The sequence below is a fragment of the Chenopodium quinoa genome, unplaced genomic scaffold (genome assembly GCF_001683475.1).
Source record: "Chenopodium quinoa cultivar QQ74 unplaced genomic scaffold, ASM168347v1, whole genome shotgun sequence".
Classification (NCBI taxonomy): domain Eukaryota; kingdom Viridiplantae; phylum Streptophyta; class Magnoliopsida; order Caryophyllales; family Amaranthaceae; genus Chenopodium; species Chenopodium quinoa.
This window is the reverse complement of record NW_018745177.1, coordinates 1,074,999-1,097,129: the sequence shown is the minus strand read 5'-3', so window position 1 is coordinate 1,097,129 and position 22,131 is coordinate 1,074,999. Positions and strand designations below refer to the sequence as shown.

Here is a 22,131-nt window from a genome sequence, read left to right as displayed (position 1 = left end):
AGGAGTAGTAGAAAGAAGCATTGAGATTTCCTCCCATACATTAGCTCTATCTTCAACTCTCGACGCTCCGTACAAAAACAAAATGTGCCTACTACTTCCATTAATGTCAACAACATTACAAAGGATAAAATTTGGGGAAGAAGCTACAAAAAATACATCCCCCAAATACCAACTAAACAAGGCTAACCCCCCTTTTGTACCATCCGAGTCTACTCCACAAGAAAAATTTGGAGTAAACTTTGCAACTAACTTACTAACATCATCAAACGACATTTTAGTTTCGGAAATAAACATAAAATTAAAGTAGACAACTTAGTAGCTAATAACCACACTAAATAAGGATGTGTAGGGGAGAGTGGGTCGTTTAATCCCCTACAATTCCAAGTGATGACCTTCATGGACCCATGGGGGCTTTTTCGGTGCAGCCACCTCACCGCCAACATCACCCACAAATTCACCATCCTCATTAGCCAACTCCATCTCCATGTCACTATCGAACTCATGCAAGTTTGAGGTCACTTCCTCACTTCGTTGCTTCTTTGTCGGACTCGAATGTGGCGAAGACGAACCAGAATTCTGCCTCTTCTTACCCAAGTTACCAAATAGTGGTTCCCTAATTCGGACATACCATTGCCTTGCCATATCAATGTCGGAAATAGCCTTCGATTTAAATTCAAAAACTCCATCCTCATCCTTATGCCAAATGTTGAAGCCTCCTTTATCAGCCCAACGGTTCAAGGTCTTCAACCTTTTCTTATCCACCCAACCTAAATCATAGGAAGCCTCCCTCACCGAGTCATCATCACAAGACTTAGAGGGGACTCGATCAATTGTTCGTACTCTCTTTTGAGCCGCAGCAGCAGCTTCATTGCGCCCCTCCATCTGATCAGTCTGTGTCACTGGTGAGTTTGGTGGGTCGTATTCAACCATTGGCAAATTCGGCATATTAGAAGGGAAGGTGTTTGGTGAGTACGGCAAAAAGGGTGACCTCGATGAAGGATAAATCCTCCTTGTCGTTGCCCTATAAGCCGTCATACCTCGAATAAAAGACCTCTCTGCTTCTACAAAATTTAAATGGTTAGTATCTAAAAAAGATTCATAGTTCTCAGAATTTACCCCCTCATTGATGCTTTCATGCTGATGTTGAGCGTGAATGCTTGGTTGTTGCTCTAACCAGCCTCCGATAAACATCCCATTGCTCTGTTCCAACTGCCCAACCAGCTGCTGATGAAGATTCGGGTCGAAATCCCCTTGAGGCATCACGTTTTCCCCTGAATCTGCCTGAAAACTGATCGGCTCCGGCGGCAGAAACACCCAATCTGTTATTCCCAAAGCTTGAAATAGAGTTCTTGGGTTGCCATTTCCCCTTCCCCTATTAATTGCTGCTGTTGACGACTCCCCAAGTTCAAAATTAGATCTTTCCCCACACGCCGGATTCAATGAGTTTGCCGATACTTCACGCGCAGCGGCAGCAGGGTTAATTCAACTTGCTGTGTACGGGGTCGGAGTAATTACTCCCACAGGTCGGTCTTCCGACCGGTCAACTTGGTTCACAGGCCCTGAGCTGCGACGCGTATTGTTTGGAAGATTAATCACCCTTCTAACTGGTGATGATCGAGGCGGAGTTGCTGCGAAATTCAAATTCGCAGGGGTGAATTCCGCGTAGGGGTCTCGCCCTACACCCAACCTCCTCCCCGGAGACAAACGGACAGCTCCCATATCAAGTCTAGCCTCCATATGATTATCATGAGCCACCTCCGACTCACTAGAGCTTCCCGAGCCCGAGAAATAAACGGTGTCGTTGCTATCATCGGAATTAAAATCCGAATCAGAATTAACATTAAAAAGAGCTTTGTTTCCAATTGGAATATCCTCAGGTTCTTGCGGTATAGTCAGATTTACCACCCAATTCCGATACCTAAACACATCAGGCAAACCTCGAACATAATTCGTGTAATAGGGATAATTTAAGGGGCCGTGTAGCACCCGCAGACCATCTCTTTCTACTGCTTCTAAACGCCGCAACAGGCGTCTAGTTGCTACCTCTCTTCTCAAATTACAATTACTAGTACTACGACCAACACAACCACACGTTTTGCAAAAACGAAAGACACCCTCATACCTGAAATACACCCAAATTACACGTTCACCTTGCACTGGTACGAAGCAACCCGGAATCAGTGGTCGTGTGACATCCACAATCATGCATGCCCGCAACTCCGCCCTCTTCGGAAGCCTTCCATTTGTTATTGGCTCTAGGGAATCCAAATAGCCAATATGAACAAAGATGTGTCTTGCCCATGCCTCCGTAAGAAACTGAAGAGGTAATCCATAAACACGGACCCAAAGCCTCGCAGTAGAGAAATTAATTTGTTGTGGAATCAAATTCGCACTATATCTTCTCAGATTAATAATACGCCCATCAAAGACAGTAGAATACTGTCTAAGTAAGCCCTCCAAGTCACTTTGAACTAAGCACTCAAACAAGAAATAATCCCCTGTTTGATGAACACGGACATGTCCCCTAGACACCCACCTCTGATTAATTATGTGTTGTACATAGGTAGCAGATGGAGGATTTGGACCGACAAAGACTCCAATCAAAGAATTGTTGAAGTTAATGTTTGATAAAGCATTGTAGTTTGGTGGTGGGGTAACAAGGATTCCCATTCTATGGGATCTAAGTCGATTATATTGAGGGGGTCGTTTTCATTATTATGAGGATCATTTGGATTTTGATTCGCCATACTTCTACAAAACAGAAATATAGACAGGGAAGGTAGAAAAACGGAAGGAGAATAAGAATAAAAGAAAGTGATGGATGAGAAAAACTCAATTAATGAACTTCCTCTTATAGCAAAGGAACTTAACAGACAGAAAACTAGGCACTAATGCATGTTGAACAGATGGCAAGATGAGCAGCCAAAAATAATAACTTCTTGTAGTTTCTAAATGATGCAGTGGTGACGGGCTCAAGGAGAAAGTGTGCAATAACTTCCTCACACAGATTGGGTCAATTGAAACTCAAAGATTTGAAGCTGAAATAGGATAAAAGGTCCTGTTCTTCAATTGGTTGAATCAAAAAGTTGGATAATTGAGTGTTAAACCATCCTTACAGCAATTGGTGGAACACAAATATGGGAATATGAAAGGATTTCCTACTGATTTGCTCTAGAGATATTAGGCGTGTGTTTGCATGCTACAGTTTCCAAGAACAAGGAAAGTGTTTGAACTTTTGAGTGGGGCGAAAGGAACCGAAAAGGTTACTTTGGGAAGGAACTCACAATCTTAGTGAGAGAAACTCTCGTTTAGAGAGAGAAGTTAAAAAAACCGAATTAAACGACCCCTTAACAAATGAATGTGATGCCTCAGCCATCACTTCAATTACCTCAATTTAGGGTTTAAGAATAAACAAATACTACAATTTAATTTTTGTAGCAAAATTAGGTTTGGATTTTTAGAGCTTTACTCAATTTAGTCATGCATTTATATAGAGGGAAAGGCAAATGTTTTTGGGGTGAAAAAATACATATTTAGGAGCGAAAGGCACAAGTTGTGGGCCCCTTTGACGTCTCAGTTAAATTTTTTCATTAAAATTTGAAATAGGGGTGGTGCAATCAAGAATTTTGGTACTTAAAAGGTGGTTTAGTAAATAAAAAAAAAAAAAAAAGGTGGTTTTTTTTTTTAAAAAAAAAAGGTGGTTTATACCAATTTTGCCTAAGTTTTTTGTGTGGCCAACCCATAGTGTTGCCGAGTGGCCAGGTTTGTTTATAAGAGTTACTGTTATTCGTTAATATAGTGACTTTAATTATTCATATAGGTAATCTTATTTTGCCTATAACCCCTATTATCATAAAAGTTATGTCATTCGTCTCAGAATAATTGATATATTTGACTTTTTTTCTCAACTTTGACCATCTATTTTTGAAATAGTATAAAATAAAATGTTGATAAATTAAGTAGAATTATATTTTTACACATGAAAAAAAAGGATAATCAACATGATTTAATTAAAATACAAAGCAAGGCAAATCCTTACAAAAATTATCTATCAAATCAAACTCCAATGAAAAATGTCTAGAATAACCTAATTTGGAGTTAAAAAATAATAATAATGATTCTGGTTTCAGTGGTGACCTTGTGATGCAGAGGGTGACCAAGACAATTGTCCTTATGGATAAGGTCGCTATGCTTGATGATCCTCAGTGTGAACTGTTGTTACTTAGGGCATGTACTGGAGTTTCAAAACTCTACTTTGCATTACGTACTTGTCCTCCTAGTACTTTTGAGGTAGCTCAGCGCACTTTTGATGGAGCTCTTCGATCTTCCTTGGAGCGTATTGTTACCGCTTCGGGGCCTGGGTTTGGTGATTGGCAGTGGCGGCTTGCCACCTTACCATTTGCGTTTGGAGGGCTTGGTGTTTATTCTGCAGGTGATGTTCGTCACTATGCTTTTCTTGCTTCTCGGTTGCAGTCTGCTGGGTTGCAGACACAACTTCTTCGGCATGCTGGCATTGTTGGTCTTGGACGAGCCTTTAAGGATGCGTTGTGTTTGTTTAATGGAACAGTGGAGTCTGACATTTTGGGTAATCCTAGTGAGGTCGCTGCCCCTAAACACATGAAGAAATTGGCAGATATGTATTTCACAAAGATTACCGCTTCTGCAGAATCTTCTTATTCTTTAACTCCTCGACAATCAGCATTATGGAAATCACAGCAGGGTGATCATACCTCAGCTTGGCTTCGGGCGGTTCCTATTTCGGGGTTGGGTCAGACGATGAACGCTAAGACTTATCGATGTGTGTTGTCCTATCGGTTGGGTGTTCCTTTATTCTCTGTCTCGACGTCGTGCTCTGCTTGTTCGAGGGTTTTTGCTGGAGATATTTTCGGTGATCACGCGGTGTCTTGTGCTGGTATTGTGGGTATTAAACATCGGCATAATGTCGTTCGGGATACCCTTGTTGATGTTTGCTATCGTTCTGGGATTTCGGCGAGAAAGGAGGTTGACATTGGGTTGGCTGGAGGGAACGACGAGGCCTTCAAACCTGCGGATGTGTTACTTTATTCATGGGATCGTGGTCGCGATGTCTGTGTTGATTTGACAGGGTCTTCTCCTTTGACACAGTCGGGGATATCTGACTTTATTCCTTGGCGCGTTGTGGCTGATGCTGCTCATCGGAAGCGGGTTAAGTATGAAGCTCGATGTCAGGTGATTGGATATGGTTTCATTCCCTTCTCCTTTTCTTCGCTTGGGGAATTAGAGAAGGAGGCTGTTGCGTTACTGAAGCGGATTCAGAGGTTCTCGTCGACGCAAGACATTGGGGCTCGTGCTGCAGCTCATATCTTCACTAGGGTAGGATTTGCTATAGCTAGAGGAGTGGGGGCCCAGATTGTATCTCGGCTTCCCACTAATTTATTGTAGGTTGTATGATTTTGTTTTTGAGATAATAATAATAATAATAATAATAATAATAATAATAATAATAATAATAATAATAATAATAATAAGGTAATATCTAATGGAATACGATCAATGCTACTATCCTAGATTCCTAGTAGCTTTTGCGAATAATCATGTATCACAATAGTCGTTAGTTCATTACAATCTCAGCCTACACATATAAAAAAGACAAATGAAGAAATTCTATGGTCAATAGACTCAATACGAATTGAGTATAATAACAAAAAGACATAAAGTCAATGAAGTTAGTGTCATATGCTCCGTAATTTTTATCAATAGCCAGGCTTCGTATTTCTAGTTACTAGAGGTGGCCAGTGGGCCGGGTTGGACCCAGCCCACCCTAACTCGCACGGCTGGTGGGTCACGTGGGTCCGACCCGGTTTCAATCCGGCACAGCCCGGCACAGCTCGGATTTAATCCGGGTTGTGTCGTGGGTCCAAAATTTTCGACACAACCCATTTCAACCCAGCTCAGTTTAACCCGTTTGATTCGACCCAAATCGCACAACCCGTTTTGACTCATTTAATTCGACACACCTAGCCCGTGAACCCACCTAACCCGACCCACCTGGCACAACCCAGCCCGCACGGCCCACCCGCACGAATGACCCACCCAACCCGCACGAGCCAACCCACCTAACCCGCACGCATGACCCACCCAACCCGCACGGCCGGCACAACCCGCATGGCCCGCACAACCCGCACGGCCCGCACAGCCCGCACAATTCGCACGACCCGCACGGCCCGCACGGCCTAACATCCATTTTAAAAAAAAAACGGCTAGTTTTTTGTATCTAACGGCTAGTTTTTTGTATCTAACGGCTAGTTTTTTAAGTGTATGATCATCCATTCTATTTTTCCTATAAATACCAATTCCATTTCACTCAAATTTCCACACAAATTCAAGCTTTCTTTCTCTCTTACTTAAAAATTCTTATTGTTCTCAAATTCTCAAGTGTTATATAGAGTTATATTTTTGTTAAAAAAAATCTCCTTAATATTATTATTAGTATTCTTAAGATTCTAAAAAAAAAAAGTTCTTCTCCATATTATAATTAGTAATCATACAAAAAAAAAATGAGCTCAAGAGAAGGAATGGGAAGGAGTCAAAGTGGTGGTCGAAGTGGTAGCCAAAGGAGTGGTGGTGCAAATTTTTCGTATGAAATTAATACGGAAAATTTAAACCAATTTGTCAATGAATATGGAGATTATGGTTTAGGAGATAGGCAAAATATTCAAACGTCTCCACCACAACATTTCTCCCACGAGTCCCACCAATCATCAAGTTCAACTATGCCACCTCCATCGCAACCAACATCTCAACCTTCATCTCAAGGTAATTTCTAATTAAATTTTTATTGTTATGAATATTTAAAAAAACTATTATTAATGATTATAAAGTTAGTTTAGTTTCCAATTTTCTATGATTTACAATTAGTTAATTACCATGAAAAATGCGTTTAAATAAGTATAATTAAAATATTTAAAATTTAAAAGCTTATTTTCATGAATAGCATTTAAAAATTAATTTTAATAATTTGATTTATGAAAGGTGGTGGCGGTGAAAGTAGAGGTCGAGCACATTTTTCTTGGGTGTGGAAACATTTTGAACGAGTTGAGGTCACACCCCCGGGATGGCAACCTGGTCAACCAAAGAGGTTCACGTGTACATGCCTAGTTTGCAAGGCGCTAGGTGCAAATGTCAAGTCATATAATTGGAAAACGGGAGATGGAACCGGAACCTTGAGTCGGCATTTGCAAAATAAACACGACTTGTTCGAAAATGGCCCCCGTCCTTCGGGGGGTGGCGTCCAAACACAATTGGGTGGATACATGAACCAACCCGGCGGAGGTACACCTTTCATTTATAATAAAGATAGAATGATTGATGAAATGAGTACTTTAGTTATTGCTAATGAATACCCTTTTAGTTACGGTGAAAATGCAAACGTTGAGCATTTTAATAAAGTTGCATTACAACCTGCATTTACTCGTGTCCCCCGAAATACCCTAAGACGTTATACACAAACTTCTTATTATAAGTATAGGAGTGGTTTGATTGAATTATTTCGTACTTTTGATGGTCGTGTTAGTTTTACAAGTGATACATGGACTTCTAGTTTTGGCGAACCTTTTCTTTGCATTACTGCTCATTGGGTGGATGATGATTGGTTTATTCAAAAACGTATACTATGTTTTCAAGCTATGGAAGAAAGGCATACCGGTTTTAACATCAAAGTTCGTATTTTGGATTGTTTAAAAGAATTTCACTTGAATAATAAAGTTTTTTCTTTGTCTCTTGATAATGCAACTGCAAACACAAAGTGTATTGACTATTTGAAAAATGACTCCGAGTTGAATTTGTTGTTGGGTGGTAGTCTCTTGCATGTTAGATGTTGTGCTCATATTTTGAATTTGTCTGTTCAAGAGGGTCTCGCTGAGTTGCAACCATTGCTAAACCCAATTAGAACAGTTATAAAATGGATTAGGATTACTCAGTCAGTTAGAAGAAAGTACATAGCTATGTGTAAAGAGAGAGGTCTTAAGAAAAGACAATGGTCTATTGATACCCCTACCCGTTGGAATTCTACTTTCAAGTTGTTGAGTGATGCTATAAAGTATCGTGATATTTTGACCCAACTTTACAATGAGACTCGTGTTGATCCTACTGAGTTAATAACCGAAAGTCATTGGACTAATGCTTCTTTTGTTCGTGATGTTTTAAATGCTTTTGATAGTGCAACTCATATTTTCTCTTATATTTATGAGCCTAACGTTCATTTAGTCATAATTGAGTGTGTTAAAGTTGTTCACACCATCGAAGAACATATGAAGATTGATGGACTTCGTCCCGTTCTTGATAGCATGAAACGTAAGTGGCATACTTATTTTAGTGAATTTCCAATCATTTATGGAATTGCTGCTATTCTTGACCCCGGTGTCAAAGCTGAAGGTTTGGAAAATCTTTTAGAATTTTATTATACAAGTTTAAGTATCGATTATGATGTTAGTGAATATATTAACAAATGCAAATCTGTTTTGGGAGACCTTTATGATCATTATGCATCTATTTATGGTTTTGATTTGGCAACACCAACTACTACTAGCACTTCCGATTCTAGATTTGGTTTTCTTGATAAAGTTATGAAAAAAAAAACACAAAGCATCTACATCATTCTCATCATCATCTTCTTCAACACTTGCTATTAATGATTATTTGTCATATCAACATGAGACCAACAACAACTTTCAAATTATAAAATGGTGGCAAGAACATAAAAAAAGTTTTCCTATATTGGCGAGAATTGCAAAAGATATACTTGCAGTTCCCGCTTCATCTGTTGCTTCCGAGTCTGCTTTTAGTGCAGGTAGAAGAGTGTTAGATGAAAAAAGATCTCGCTTAACTCCGGAAAGCATTCAAATTTGTGTTTGTAAGAAAGATTGGGATCAAGCTGAAAGAAGAACTCAAGGTTTAAAGGAAGACGAAGACGATGAAGATGATCCTGTGATGATATTGGAGTCGTCAACGGATGATGCAGCTTCCGGGGATGATGATGCAACAAACATGGGTGGCTAGAAAAGTCTAAATCAGGTACGCTAAGAACTACGTGGGCTTTGATTCTTTCGGGATACGTAGGCAACTTATTTTTCGAAAATTACAATTTAATTGCAAAATTAAATTTTAGTTTTCTAAAGATAGGTCCAAGCCCCCCCCCCCCCAAATTTCAAAAGAAGTACAATATAAGAAGTACGCTGGCTTTGATTCCTTATTTTATAATATAAGGATACGTAGGCATCTTAATTAAGAGCAAGCCATCAAATTGTTAATTTTGTAAAAATTAAAACACCACACAACCCACCCGACCCTAACCCACGAACCCACCCGACCCTAACCCACAAACCCACCCGACCCTAACCCACCTAACCCACAAACCCACCCGACCCTAACCCACTAACCCACCCGACCCTAACCCACCTAACCCACAAACCCACCCGACCCTAACCCACTAACCCACCCTTCGACCCACCCTAACTCACTAACCCACCTTGACCCGTCTAACCCACGAACCTAGCTCGACCCACCCATGACCCGTCTAACCCACAAACCCAGCTCGACCCACCCACGATCCGTCTAACCCACAAACCCAGCTCGACCCACCCACGACTCGTCTAACCCACGAACCTAACCCTGGTGTGTCCAACTTCTCCGACCCAACCCACGACCCGGCCCACCCTACCCTACGTGTGTCGTGCCGTGTGTCATGAAACCCCAACCCGCGACCCACCTAACCCTAACCCAGCTCGCACGACTCGCACGGTGGACACCTCTACTAGTTACCAATAAAAGGGAAGGGGAACAACAACAACAACAACAACAAAAAGCTAATGTCGTATACTACACATAAAATTGAGGAAAAAATTTTAGAAGATTAATACGAAGTAGATTATTGGAAAACCAAATTTTTATTTAAAATATTGTTTTATGTAATATCAAAAAAAAAAATTGGTCAAGTTTATCAAAAAAATAAAAAAATAAAAAATAAAAATTGGTCAAAGTTGTGGAAAAAAAAAGTCAAATGTATCAATTATTATGATACGGATAGAGTACGTACATCAGTTAATTTTGTAAAACTTAACCCAATTCATCCATTCGAGTAACCCCGTTTTTTAAAGTATTATTCATAACTCCACTACTTGTTTAAAAGAATAACCCCATTTATGCGTTAAGTTAACCCAGCCAATTTGATCATTGTCATAATGCACATAATTTAATTTATTGCTTATATGTGAAGTAGCCACATACTGTTAAATTTCATTCTACAAAATAATACTCTCATTTTCTCACTTCCTCCAAACTCAAGCTCTACTACTTTAATGGTTTCCTTTTCTCTCTTCTCTTTTCTTCCTCCAAACTCAAGTTCCACGATTAGGGACCTTTAATGACATTAAATATTTTGGGCCAAATTGAATTAAATGATGTGATCCTTGAGTTAAAGGGACCTTACGTGTGAGGAGGGTGTTGAAGTATATCCTACTAAATAACACAGGTAAGTGCCCATATTGATGAAAGAAGAGAGAGTTAAACACTTTATAAGGCTAAGGGGTTACTCCTCCTATTGCCATACACCATTTTGTAATGGACCTTCCTTTGAACTTGTAAAGTGGACTCTTTCTCTTGATTTGCGGGTGCAAATCAGATTTGTATTTAACACAGACATTTGAATATATAAGGATAATCATTAATTAGATTAAACTTTTGATTGATCTAGTCATCTGATCACATAGTATCATCAAGAGTCATCCACCCCTCCTAAGTACATAAATTAATTGTGGGCTGAATGAAGATTCAAAACAGTTCCTTATGTATTGGAAGTTTGGAACACACGTTTAATAATTAGGTGATTAAGTCATATGTAAGATATGTAGATATATAGTAGATCGATCCTCAAATCTTCCACTTAAAATAATTGTAAATCTTAGTTGTTGAGATCATGTGAATGTTGTGATGCATAAATCTTATTTGTTTTTTTTTTTTTTTTGGTGTTTAGAGAGCCACAAAGGGCGGGGGTGAGAATCGATCCCAGGATCTCCTGTAATCGGGAGGGAAGCTCTAACCGCTTGAGCTATACCTCACTCTCTGCATAAATCTTATTTGTAGCTCTAGTTAGTTACGGAGTATTTGTTTTTCTCTATACTTATTCATTTTTACTTTGACCATTGATAGTCATAAATATGAAGTTGATAGTTTGAGAATATTAGGGTCAGAATAAAACAAGTAAATAGTGTCAATAATCAATAATTTAATTATTTTTAGACGGAAGTAGTTCAAAGGTGTGTTCGTTAAAGTGTAGCTGTAAATGTAGTTGTTAGCTGTGATAACAGATGTTGGTTGTATGTGTAGCTGTTAATTATCATCTAGATGTTACTGTGAAAATAAATAATCAAGTCTGAGTATTTGGTAACCTAGCTGTTGACTAGCTGTTAGCAAGGGCGGACCCAGAGGGGACTGGTGGAGCCTTGGCCTCCCCTTGGCTCAAGATAAAAACTAAATTTGTTTATAATTAATTGTCATAAAGTTTGGTGTAGAGGAGTTGGTTTTTTTCCATATAATAGTGGACAAGATGTGAAGAGATCAAATTTTGTAACTAACAATATTTGCTTTTTTTTTTTAGCAAATGTCATCAACTTAATAGTTATAAAATTATACATACACATATATGATCTTGCCCCTCCCCCCCCCCCCCTAATAATTCAGGCTTCGCTACTGGCTGTTAGCTGTAAAATTCTACAAATATAAAAGAAAAATTCTAACAGTTACCTAGCTTTTCACATAAGCTAATAAAATTAATTTTTCACAACATCTACTCCAACAACTAAACTCTACTCTCACTACTACATTGCCAACCACTCATATTTTTTACTAAGTAATGATTTGAATAAGTCAAACCACTAAAAGCTACCTAAACGCTACTTAAAAACTAGTGTCTAACACGCCCTAAATTTCATGAGTGTGTTTAATACCTTGTAGTACATGTTTGTCTTTCTCTGAATTTCAACATTTATGTGCTTTACAAATAATAACTTCACTATTTACAATAGATCATTCACAAGTATGGTTGTCAATTCGAGTGTCTATATCGTCGGAGTCAGTAAGGTCAGGTCGGGTCTATTTTAAATTTGAGTCATACTAACTATTGTAACCATATAAGTTAAAATCTGAATCAGAATTATTTTTTTCAAGGTTAGGTCAATAGAATCAGTTTTTCTGCTTCCAATTGCAAGACTCACAACTCATTATAGCACATGCCTCAAAAGGTCAACGCAACAAATTACTTAATGAAATCATGCATGTAGCAATTTTAAGGCATAAGCTTATATTTTATGCTTATATATACTCATGACATTAGTTGATTTAGAATAAACCCCTAGGAGAAAAAACCAACCAATTCTAAAACTCAAAGAAAGAGAAAAACAATTGGAGACATGAGAATCTTAATAAAAATATGCTCAATTATCATGGCAATAATCCCAAGTTGGATTTTAAGCATGCCATTATTCCTATTTCTCAAAAAGAAACAAGAACAAGTGTATAAAAGGGAATTTGTGAACATATTATCATCAGCATTAAAGCTGGATGGTAATATTGAAGGTGATGGTGAGCTACCAAAGGGGCTACAACGCGAATTGATGCCGCGGCATGTGGCTATGATATTGGATGGGAATCGGAGGTGGGCTAAGAAGAGAGGGCTTATACCTGTTGAAGGCTATGAAGCTGGTCTCGCGACTTTAGGGGAGATTATTACTCTGTGTCGAAGATGGAATATTCCTATTATCTCGCTTTTTATGTTCTCATCTGAGAACTGGCTTCGTCCAAAGGTGAGTTTGATTTCTAAGGATTTTTTGTGTTCTTTTCACCTTCATTCTATAAAAGACATATTAGTAAATTTAAATAAATTCAGATAAGAAAATAAAGTCCATGTATTGTTAAGAAAATAAAGACATATACTCTTGGAAATTGTATAAAATTAGGAATTCATGAGAAAAACACGCGTAAATCAGTGTTATTAATGTTTATATTTTGATGATTTCTTAACTTTTTACGATTTTCAAGTGTAAATTTAATGTTTATATGTAGCCCTAAGGGCTATGTATAACATTTAGTTGGGCGCAAATAATGATAGTGGTGTATTGTTAAGAAATTATTAGTTTAAGGTGTTGTCAGTAAACCTTTGTTAGTGAGTCAATTTGTTACGTTGCTAAGATCATAGGATAGTGGAATTATGTTCCTAAGTTTTAGGCTACTCTAGTTATTGAATTTGCTATTTATTCTTCAGTATGTATTAAATATTTTTATGAGAGTATTGAATTAGTCAGAAAATTTGTTGTTTGTTTTATTCTCTCATCACTTTAGTAGTTTTATGTTTAATATTATTAATTCAACAGTTTGTCCAGTGAATGTTAGTACATTATTATGTAAAAGATATAAACTATTCACATTAAGATAAAATAAGATTAAGTATATAACACCTCAATTAATTCGTATATTGTATGTGTTTTTGTTGTTTATACAAGGATGAAGTTGACTTCTTGCTCGAACTTTTCGAAGGATCATTGAAGTACTATCTACTACGCAATTGTCGTAGGTAAAGAGCACCTTATAATTACTTAGAATTTTTATGTATTCATATAGTTAACGTATTTCTATTTTACCAAGTTTAGCAACTGAATTGGACATGCATGCTAAGCTTGAGAATAACTTGAAAATACACGAATTGACCTAATTAAATAAATCTGATCCCACAATAGACCTAATTAAAGTTCTTATATAACCAAAATTTGATATGACCCGACTTTAAAAGATTTGATCTGAATCCAACCAACACACTTGATTTAGTAACTCTTTAGGACATGTTCCGATTTACTGAACTGAATTGATTGGAGCTAAACTGAATTAAAGAGAACAAGTCCTTAGTCTTAATTATGAGAGTGAGGGATAGCTTAAATGGTTAGATATCTCCTCCCGATTTCAGGTGATCCTGGAATCAATTCTCATCTTGTCTTATAAGTAGTAATTGAAAGGCTATACTAACACCCAGACATTCTATTTAAAAATAGTGCGAGTACTCCTGACATCTTGATTAATTATTTTAATGAGGAGTGGTTGCACACTACTCTGTCCATGTTTTAATGAGTGTTTTACTTTTTTCTCTATTCACGTAATGATTATGACTTGATTAATTTACCAATATAAAAAAAATGTCATTGTATAATTTATTGTTGGATTCATTATAATGTATACTTTCGTAATATGAATTCTTCTATAATTTTACTAATATATAATAAGATAAATTAATGGTTAAAGTTGTGTATTCACATGCGTGTTTGGTCAAAGTGTAACACCTATTAAAACACAAATAGAGTATCAGCTTTCACACTCGCTCTCTTTCATGAATATTTGCTTCTATCTTATATATGCAACTTTAATTTCATTTTTTTAAAGTATAACTTTGACCATAAATATTTTTTTAAATCCTTAGAGTTTTCTTGAGCTAACATAATAAAATAAACAGATATGGAGGACGAGTTTCTGTGATTGGAGATAGATCTCCACTATCTGATTCCTTAAGAAAAGCAGTTGAAGAAATCGAAGAAGAAACAAAAGACTACAAAGGGATTCATCTTGTTTTAGCAATGAGTTACAGTGGTCAAAATGATATAGTACATGCTTGTCAAAACATTGCTACCAAAGTGAAGGATGGCCTTCTTCAACCCGAAGATATAACCAAGTCTTTGTTTGAAGAACATCTTCAAACTAATGTTACGGACATGCCATTACCCGATTTGCTCATTCGAACAAGCGGCGAATTACGTATAAGTAATTACTATCTTTGGCAATCAGCTTATAGTGAGATGTATTTCACTGATACTCTTTGGCCTGATTTTGGAGAAGATGAATTTGTTAAGGCATTACGTTCATATCAACAAAGAGGAAGACGATTTGGAAGAGCATGATAGAATCATCTTTAAATCGAAACCCTATGTAATTCGGTCTGGATTTAATTGATTAGTTGTTATGTTACTAGTTGAGAACGTAACTATTTCTTTTATATGAAAAAATTAATTATTACTTTGTATATGTATAAGTATGTGTGTGTATAAAGGAAGTAGTACTTTCTTTTCAAAAATAAAGACATAAACAGTTAATTTATGTTATAAAGTGAAATATGAGTAATATGAATGTGTAGTTGTGTATTAATGTATTTGGTTAAAGTTATAAACCTGTAATCAAATTCCGTGTATATGATTCTCCCTAAAATTAAATGAGGTATGCCGAGTCTAAAGGTTCAGTACATAAACTTAAGGAGGAAATTTGGCTGACCAAAATGTGAGATAGATGTAATTATTAAAGCATTATCATAACGAGACAACATAGTACAAAAGCCTCAATGGCTTCAGATAACTCTGCCCCTAATCCAAGAGGCAAGTTAGGGGATCCTCTCCAAGGGCAAACTTGAAGGAAATGTAATCCGTGAGTTTTCCATTAGACTTGCTTTGAATATATACACATTACATGCTTATCTTAAGCCACAAATCAAGGGATAGCTATACACCAAAATATATGCTAAGCTACAAGTTAGGAAAATCGAATATATACATATATACTAAGTCAAAGATATATTAATACTAATATATTTTAACACACCCCCTTAGTCGAAGCGGGAGGAGGACGGACACTTAGCGATCTCTGAAATCTTCAAATAATACCCGAGGTAGTCCTTTTGTAAAGATGTCTGCGATTTGGTGCCTAGATGGAACATGAAGGACTCGTACTTCACCTCTAGCCACCTTTTCACGAACGAAAAGAATGTCCATCTCAATATGCTTAGTACGTTGATTTTGCACTGGATTACCCAAAAGATAAATAGCACTCACATTATCACAATAAACCAAGGTTGCCTTTTTAATCGGACAATGCAAGTCCAACAACAAATTACGAAGCCAACATGACTCCGAAACTACATTAGCCACACCTTTGTACTCTGCTTCACAACTAGACTTGGAGAGAGTAGCCTGTCGTTTAGATGACCAAGATATCAAATTATCACCCAAAAACACACAATATCCAGATGTGGAACGTCGCGTATCGGGGCACCCACCCCAATCAGCATCTGTATATGATACAAGTGTAGAAATAGATTATGGATAAAGATGCAAACCATGGTCAAGAGTACCTTGTACATATCGAATGACGCGTGATTTGGGTATTTTTATACCCGGCCAGGTGGCCCAATCGGAAGCCGCCACGTGTCATTAGAAGGGGTGCCATCTAGACCTTTGAGATGGTGACACGTGGTAGGCAGACATTCCCCCGTTCTGAGAAGATTGATGATCCAGCATGGACCATTAAGAGGGTGACACGTGTCACCCTAAGAGATGCCCAAAAGCCTTTTGGGCTCAGTGACACGCGTCACTCAGACATTGCTTATGGAATGGCGGCCTTCAAGGGCCCAAACCTTGAGGCGTCGTTTTACGGCGTGACCTAATCCCTAGGTCATCAGATCCTAGGGAGGGCACACTTTTCAAAAAGACCCTATAAATAGGGACAGTTCCTAGATTTATGACAGGAATACACGCAATACGAGACAACACGTCACTTTCACATTTATTACAAAGCTGTCGTTTTCAAGAAACAGACACCACCTTACCTAAGCTTGGAATCCGAGCAGATAACTTTATTTCTGCACGTTTTACTCCGAATACTTACTAACTTAATCTTCAGAGGCGGACCACCGACCATCCGACGGTCCGTTTGCTTTGCAGGTACAGGCGCCCTTTGCTGAATCAAATCTTAGTGTTGTAACTCTCTCAAGGGATAAAAACCCTCGAAACATTTGGCGCCGTCTGTGGGGAGAGTACCTCTGAAATGGCTTCACAAGTCCCTGTACCGAATCCTAAGACCAATCGGCCTCTAGAAGACATAGTGGTCCAGACGGACCATGACTCAAGGGACGACGCTGACGTCGAAACCTATGTGGATCCTAACGGGTCCCTCATCTCAGGCGGGAGCTTCACATTGAACAGGCGGGGCCAAGCAAAACTGTTGGTCAGCCAAAAAAGACCTTTGTGCGGACGGGTGATCCTTCCCAGGCGGCAGGATCGACTCCCGTCACTCGAGATGAACTCATGAAACTCCTGAGCAGTTTCAGGGGTGAAATCAAACAACTCGCCTCCAAGAAGTCGCCTACTCATAGAAAGGAGCAGTCGGCCAAGAATCCAGCCCAAGCTGGCAAACAGAAGTCGGTCAGGGACCGTCAGCCGACTCCTCATCCTGCCCCTACGGAGAAGGCTCGGCCCCAATTTGACCTCACCAGGCTCCGTTTTCCAGAAGCGGGCACAAGAAAGGCCATCCGGCACATATAGCCGGATGGTAGCAAGAAAACATTCTTTGATGCTCGACAATACATTGAGCAGAAGAAGACCCAGCTATCAGAGTCGGCTTCAACGTCGACCTACCATGATAGCTTTCGGAATACCTCTGTGAGGTATTCCCAGTCTGTACATGAGACCCCAACAAGCAGCCCACGGGTTCAGTCTGGTCCTCATGTGATCCAGTCGGCCCAGTACATGGCTCCGCCATTGTACCAGCCGCCAGCTTTACCTTACTTACAGCCTGCCCTCTTTGGAGGCCAGGCGGCATACGGCTATCAGCCGATGGACTTGCAGCTCAGGCTGCAACACCTTGGAGATCAACCCTCTGCCTTCTCCGGGGAAATAACCGAAGCCGAACAGCCGGCCAAGGTTAAAAATGTTCTGGTTGGAACCTATGATGGGACCTCCAACCCAGAAGACCACCTGCTAGCATACACCAACCTCATGTATTTACAGGGGTTGGATGATGCCGCATGGTGTCGTTGCTTTCCAGCCACCCTGAAGGGCATAGCCCAACAGTGGTTTGGCAATCTGCCGGCTGGTTGTATTAATATCTTCAAGACGCTTGCGTTCTTGTTCGCTTCAAACTTCTCTATGAACATCCCTGCAAAAAAGACAAGCCTTGATTTGGGCAATGTACAACAGGGAGATAGAGAAGGCCTGCGTTCCTATGTCAGGCGGTTCAATCTGGTACGAATCTAGATTCATGGACTGTCTGATGAGGTCGCCTTCACAGACTTCTTTAAGGGTCTGAAGGACGGGTCTACTTTTAAGTATGAACTCGTCCGCAAACAAATTTTCACTTTGTAGGGAGCCTTACGAGAGGCGGAAGCCTATATACAGGTGACCGAACTCTGCTCCTCCAATAAGTAGTCGGACCCTAAGAAGTCCGACCGACAGAAGGAGAGTCGGCCTGCTCAGCCGGCTCCTAAGCCAGAAGAGAGCAAAAAGAAAAAACAAATTTGGGCCATTGATAACTCTAATCAATCGGCCCAGAAGAAGAAAAAAGAGTGGAAACCGTACGTTCCAAGGTACGAGTTCCACAAGGACTGCTGCTCCATCCTCTTGGAAATTAAGGATCGGCTGACTCTTGAGAAGCCGACCCCTATGAAGGGTTCCGCTGAAAATCGGAATAAAAACAAGCATTGCCATTTCCATGAGGATGTCGGCCATGACACGAACGACTGCTTCAGTCTCAAGCGGGAGCTCGACCGTCTGGCCGACAAAGGACAGCTGAAGTCCTATGTGAAGTCCAAAGTGGCTTCAAAGGTAAATCCGGGGCAGTCCAAGAAAAAGACTCCTCAGCCTGCTGTGAGTGCCGAAACTGATGAAGATCCGGTATACACAATAGCAGGCGGATTTGCCGGGGGTGGCCCGACCATTCGGGGCACCAAGGACCATCTGAGAAAGATAGTCAACTCTGTTGAGGAAGGAGAGGCGGTAGGCACATCCACCTTCCCTAAAGTTGTCATCACCGAGCAGGACAGAGGCAAAGTCCGTCGGCCGCATGATGACCCTGTGGTCATTGAATGCAAGGTGGCCAACCAGCTGGTTGGTCGAATTTTGATTGACACAGGAAGCTCCTCGTACCTCATCAGCCTCATATGCTTATCCAATCTCAAATACAAACCGGATAGCATGATGGAGGTCTCCCACACCCTTGTTGGGTTTGGGGGAGGACTTGTGCACCCAGTCGGACGAATTGACTTACATGTCCGCCTGGGGAACAGGGGAGACGGTCGGTGTAGACACCTAAAAATGTCTCCCCAAAACCAAACCCGATGATGAACAACCTTTCACCGCCACTATTGGTCGGGTTTAGTATTTAATCCCGAGAGTGCTTAAAAAATCGTATTTTATTAAATTCATATTTTTGAACAGTCCATGGATTAGTCTTGATGTTTGGTAAAAACATAGTTTTAATTTCAGCCCAAACTTATTAATTAATTTTTAGCCCAAACCTTTTTTATTTTATTGTTTTATTATTTATTTTTGGCCCAAACCCTTTATTTATTTTTATTTAATTATTTTCTTATTTTAGCCCGAATAATAAAAAGTCATAAAAGGCCCGAAATTGTCAATCAGCACTTAAAATGCCGAAGGAAATTATGGTTAAAAATGTATTTAGACGGAAAAACAGGAAGGAATTTCCCGCGCCACGGCAGGTACCTACCGTGTCACGGGAATCCTTCCCGTATGACGGTGGGATTTCCCGTGACACGGGAGGTCTGCCGTGACACGGGACAATCCGTGTCTTTTCCGCGTAAACCCTTGACGCGTTTTCTATCCCGTTTTCTGAAAATTTCCCGCGTCACGCCAAAAGTGTACCGTGTCACGGGAAAGTGTACCGTCTGACGGTGGAGCTTCCCGTGTCATGGGATACTTTTTTAGGGTTTTTATCATTTTAGGGTTCCGTGTGCTCCCTCAGCACATTTTTCCTATAAATACCCCCCTCATTTCTGATGAACGGGGGCACCGAGTAATTCTCTAATTTTATTTTCTCTCTTCTATGCTTTAGCCTAAACACTAGCCTACCCTTTTCACTTCAAAATTCCTTCTTCAAGTACTCAAAGGAGTCCATATTTTACTCGAGGTTCTGTCCTTAAACCAAGGCGTGAAAGGTAGAACTGTTTGAGGGTTTGGCCCCAAAATCAACTTTATTTTATTTATTTTAATTTAGTTATCGTTTTATTATTTCCTTGAAGTTACTAACTCGTTTATTATTTTGTAGTTGCAAACAAACAGAATCGAAGTAAGGATCATGCTCCTTTTATTTCTATTATTTTTCTAACGATTTTATGTTGTTGAAATTGTGATTAAATTGGTTTTAATATTAATGTTATTCTATTGTTGATCATCGTATTGCATGTTAAAGGGAATATGTAATTGAAAATCACGCCTAATAAGATAATTTGGACAACCGGTTTAGGATCCTTTTAATCTTATTATTAATTGAAGTGATCACAAATATTTTAGAATTATGTGTGCATTAATGTTTCACCAATTTAGTTAAATAATAGTTTGGAGCGAATTGAATTATTGTTTGTATGCCTTTGAGATCACAGGAATGCTTTTCAATATAAGAATCGAGTAGAGGCCAATACGGGCGAATGTGACTCCATGAGTCACTTCGTACCATCATTCCCGATCCTCCTTTCGTGGTTCCGAACCATATGGAGTTAGTAATCTCATGGATTATGAATGGGGTGTAACCTTCACGGGTCAATCGTTGTTGCCTATCGTTATCCCTTATCGTGGTTGCCTTTTTATGATCCGTGAACGGTTTACAAGTTCCTTAAAAACTTGTTGGCGGCTCCCTACTTTCCTTGTCCCTAATCGTATTATGTCAATTCCTACTTCTTATGAGTGCCAAGCATATTCACCACATGCTTTTAACGTAGGCGCACTTCGAGCGACGCCTACAGTTGGCACATGACCATCCGTTTCCTAGTGGTTGAAGAGCTCACAGCTTACAACCTCATCTTTGGCCAACCCACTCTAAATGAGTGTAAGGCTGTCAGCATTCCTGCTCTCATGCTACTCAAGTATGAGAAGGATGATGGAACAGTCGGTTCCCTCAATGGGGACCAGAAGACGGCTCGAGAGTGTTATCTCTCGAACGTCAAGCCCGCGGCCACATCATCCGGCCGAGGCAAGCAAATGATCAACCTCGACGATGTCGAGGAAGAACAGTCGGCCCCACCAGCTGGAAAGAAAAGAAAGACTGATCAGCTGGTGGTGGTCAAAAATGAAAAACAATAGCAATCACTGACTGGGGAATGGTCAGATGATCTCCGTCCCCAGCCTGCTGGCGAACACATTAATATCCCTCTGGACGACAGTCGCCCAGAGTGGACGGTTAAGGTGGGGACGGTTGCATTTGCTAAGCTGGATGAGAGCCTGCACCAGCTATTGAGAGAATTCAAAGACATCTTTGCCTTTGAAGTGGAAGAGATGCCAGGCATCAGCCCGGATCTCGCTGTCCACAAACTCGCCGTGGATCCTAAAAAAAAGCCCATCTGGCAAAAGAAAAGAAACCATGGCGAGGAAAGAAGTCAGGCGGCAGCCGCCGAAGTTAAAAAGTTGCTGGACGCCAAGTTCATTCGGCCGTGCAATTTCCCTGAGTGGGTAGCTAACGTTGTGTTAGTAAAAAAGCCGAATGGAACTTGGCGCATGTATGTTGATTACACAGACCTCAACAAGGCATGTCCAAAAGATAGCTATACACTGCCTAAGATCAACAGTCTGGTCGATTCAACAGCCGGACATGCCCTGATGAGTTTTATGGACGCCTATTCAGGTTTTCATCAGATCCCCCTTTGGAAAAAAGATCAAGAAAAGACGGCATTCGTCACTGATCAGGGGTTGTTCTGTTATACGGTGATGCAGTTTGGTTTGAAGAATGCGCCTGCTACTTTCCAACGAATGATTAATACAGTCTTCATTAATCAAATCGGAAGGAATGTAGAGGCGTACATTGATGACATGATAGTCAAATCCAAACAACAGGCGGATCATCTTGCTGATCTCCGAGAAACATTCTCCACACTCAGGCGGCACAAGGTCATGTTAAACCCAATAAAGTGTGTCTTTGGTGTTGAGTCTGGGAAGTTTCTCGGATTTTGGATTGACCAAAGGGAAATAGAGGCCAACCTTGAGAAAATACAGGCGGTAATCGACATGCAGTCGCCCCGTACTATGAAGGAAGTGCAAAAGTTAACAGGTTGCCTGGCGGCCTTGG

At 39.9% G+C, this 22,131-nt stretch overlaps 1 protein-coding gene across 1 annotated transcript; it reads left to right on the top strand.

The window, feature by feature from the left end:
* The first annotated feature begins 12,401 nt into the window (after nt 1–12,401).
* Nucleotides 12,402–15,004, top strand: LOC110710809 (isoprenyl transferase 1-like). Its single transcript, XM_021889151.1, has 3 exons — nt 12,402–12,899; nt 13,533–13,603; nt 14,531–15,004. The coding sequence occupies exons 1-3, from the start codon at nt 12,444–12,446 to the stop codon at nt 14,970–14,972; spliced, it is 969 nt and encodes a 322-aa protein (XP_021744843.1). The 5' UTR covers nt 12,402–12,443; the 3' UTR covers nt 14,973–15,004.
* The last annotated feature ends 7,127 nt before the right edge of the window (nt 15,005–22,131 follow it).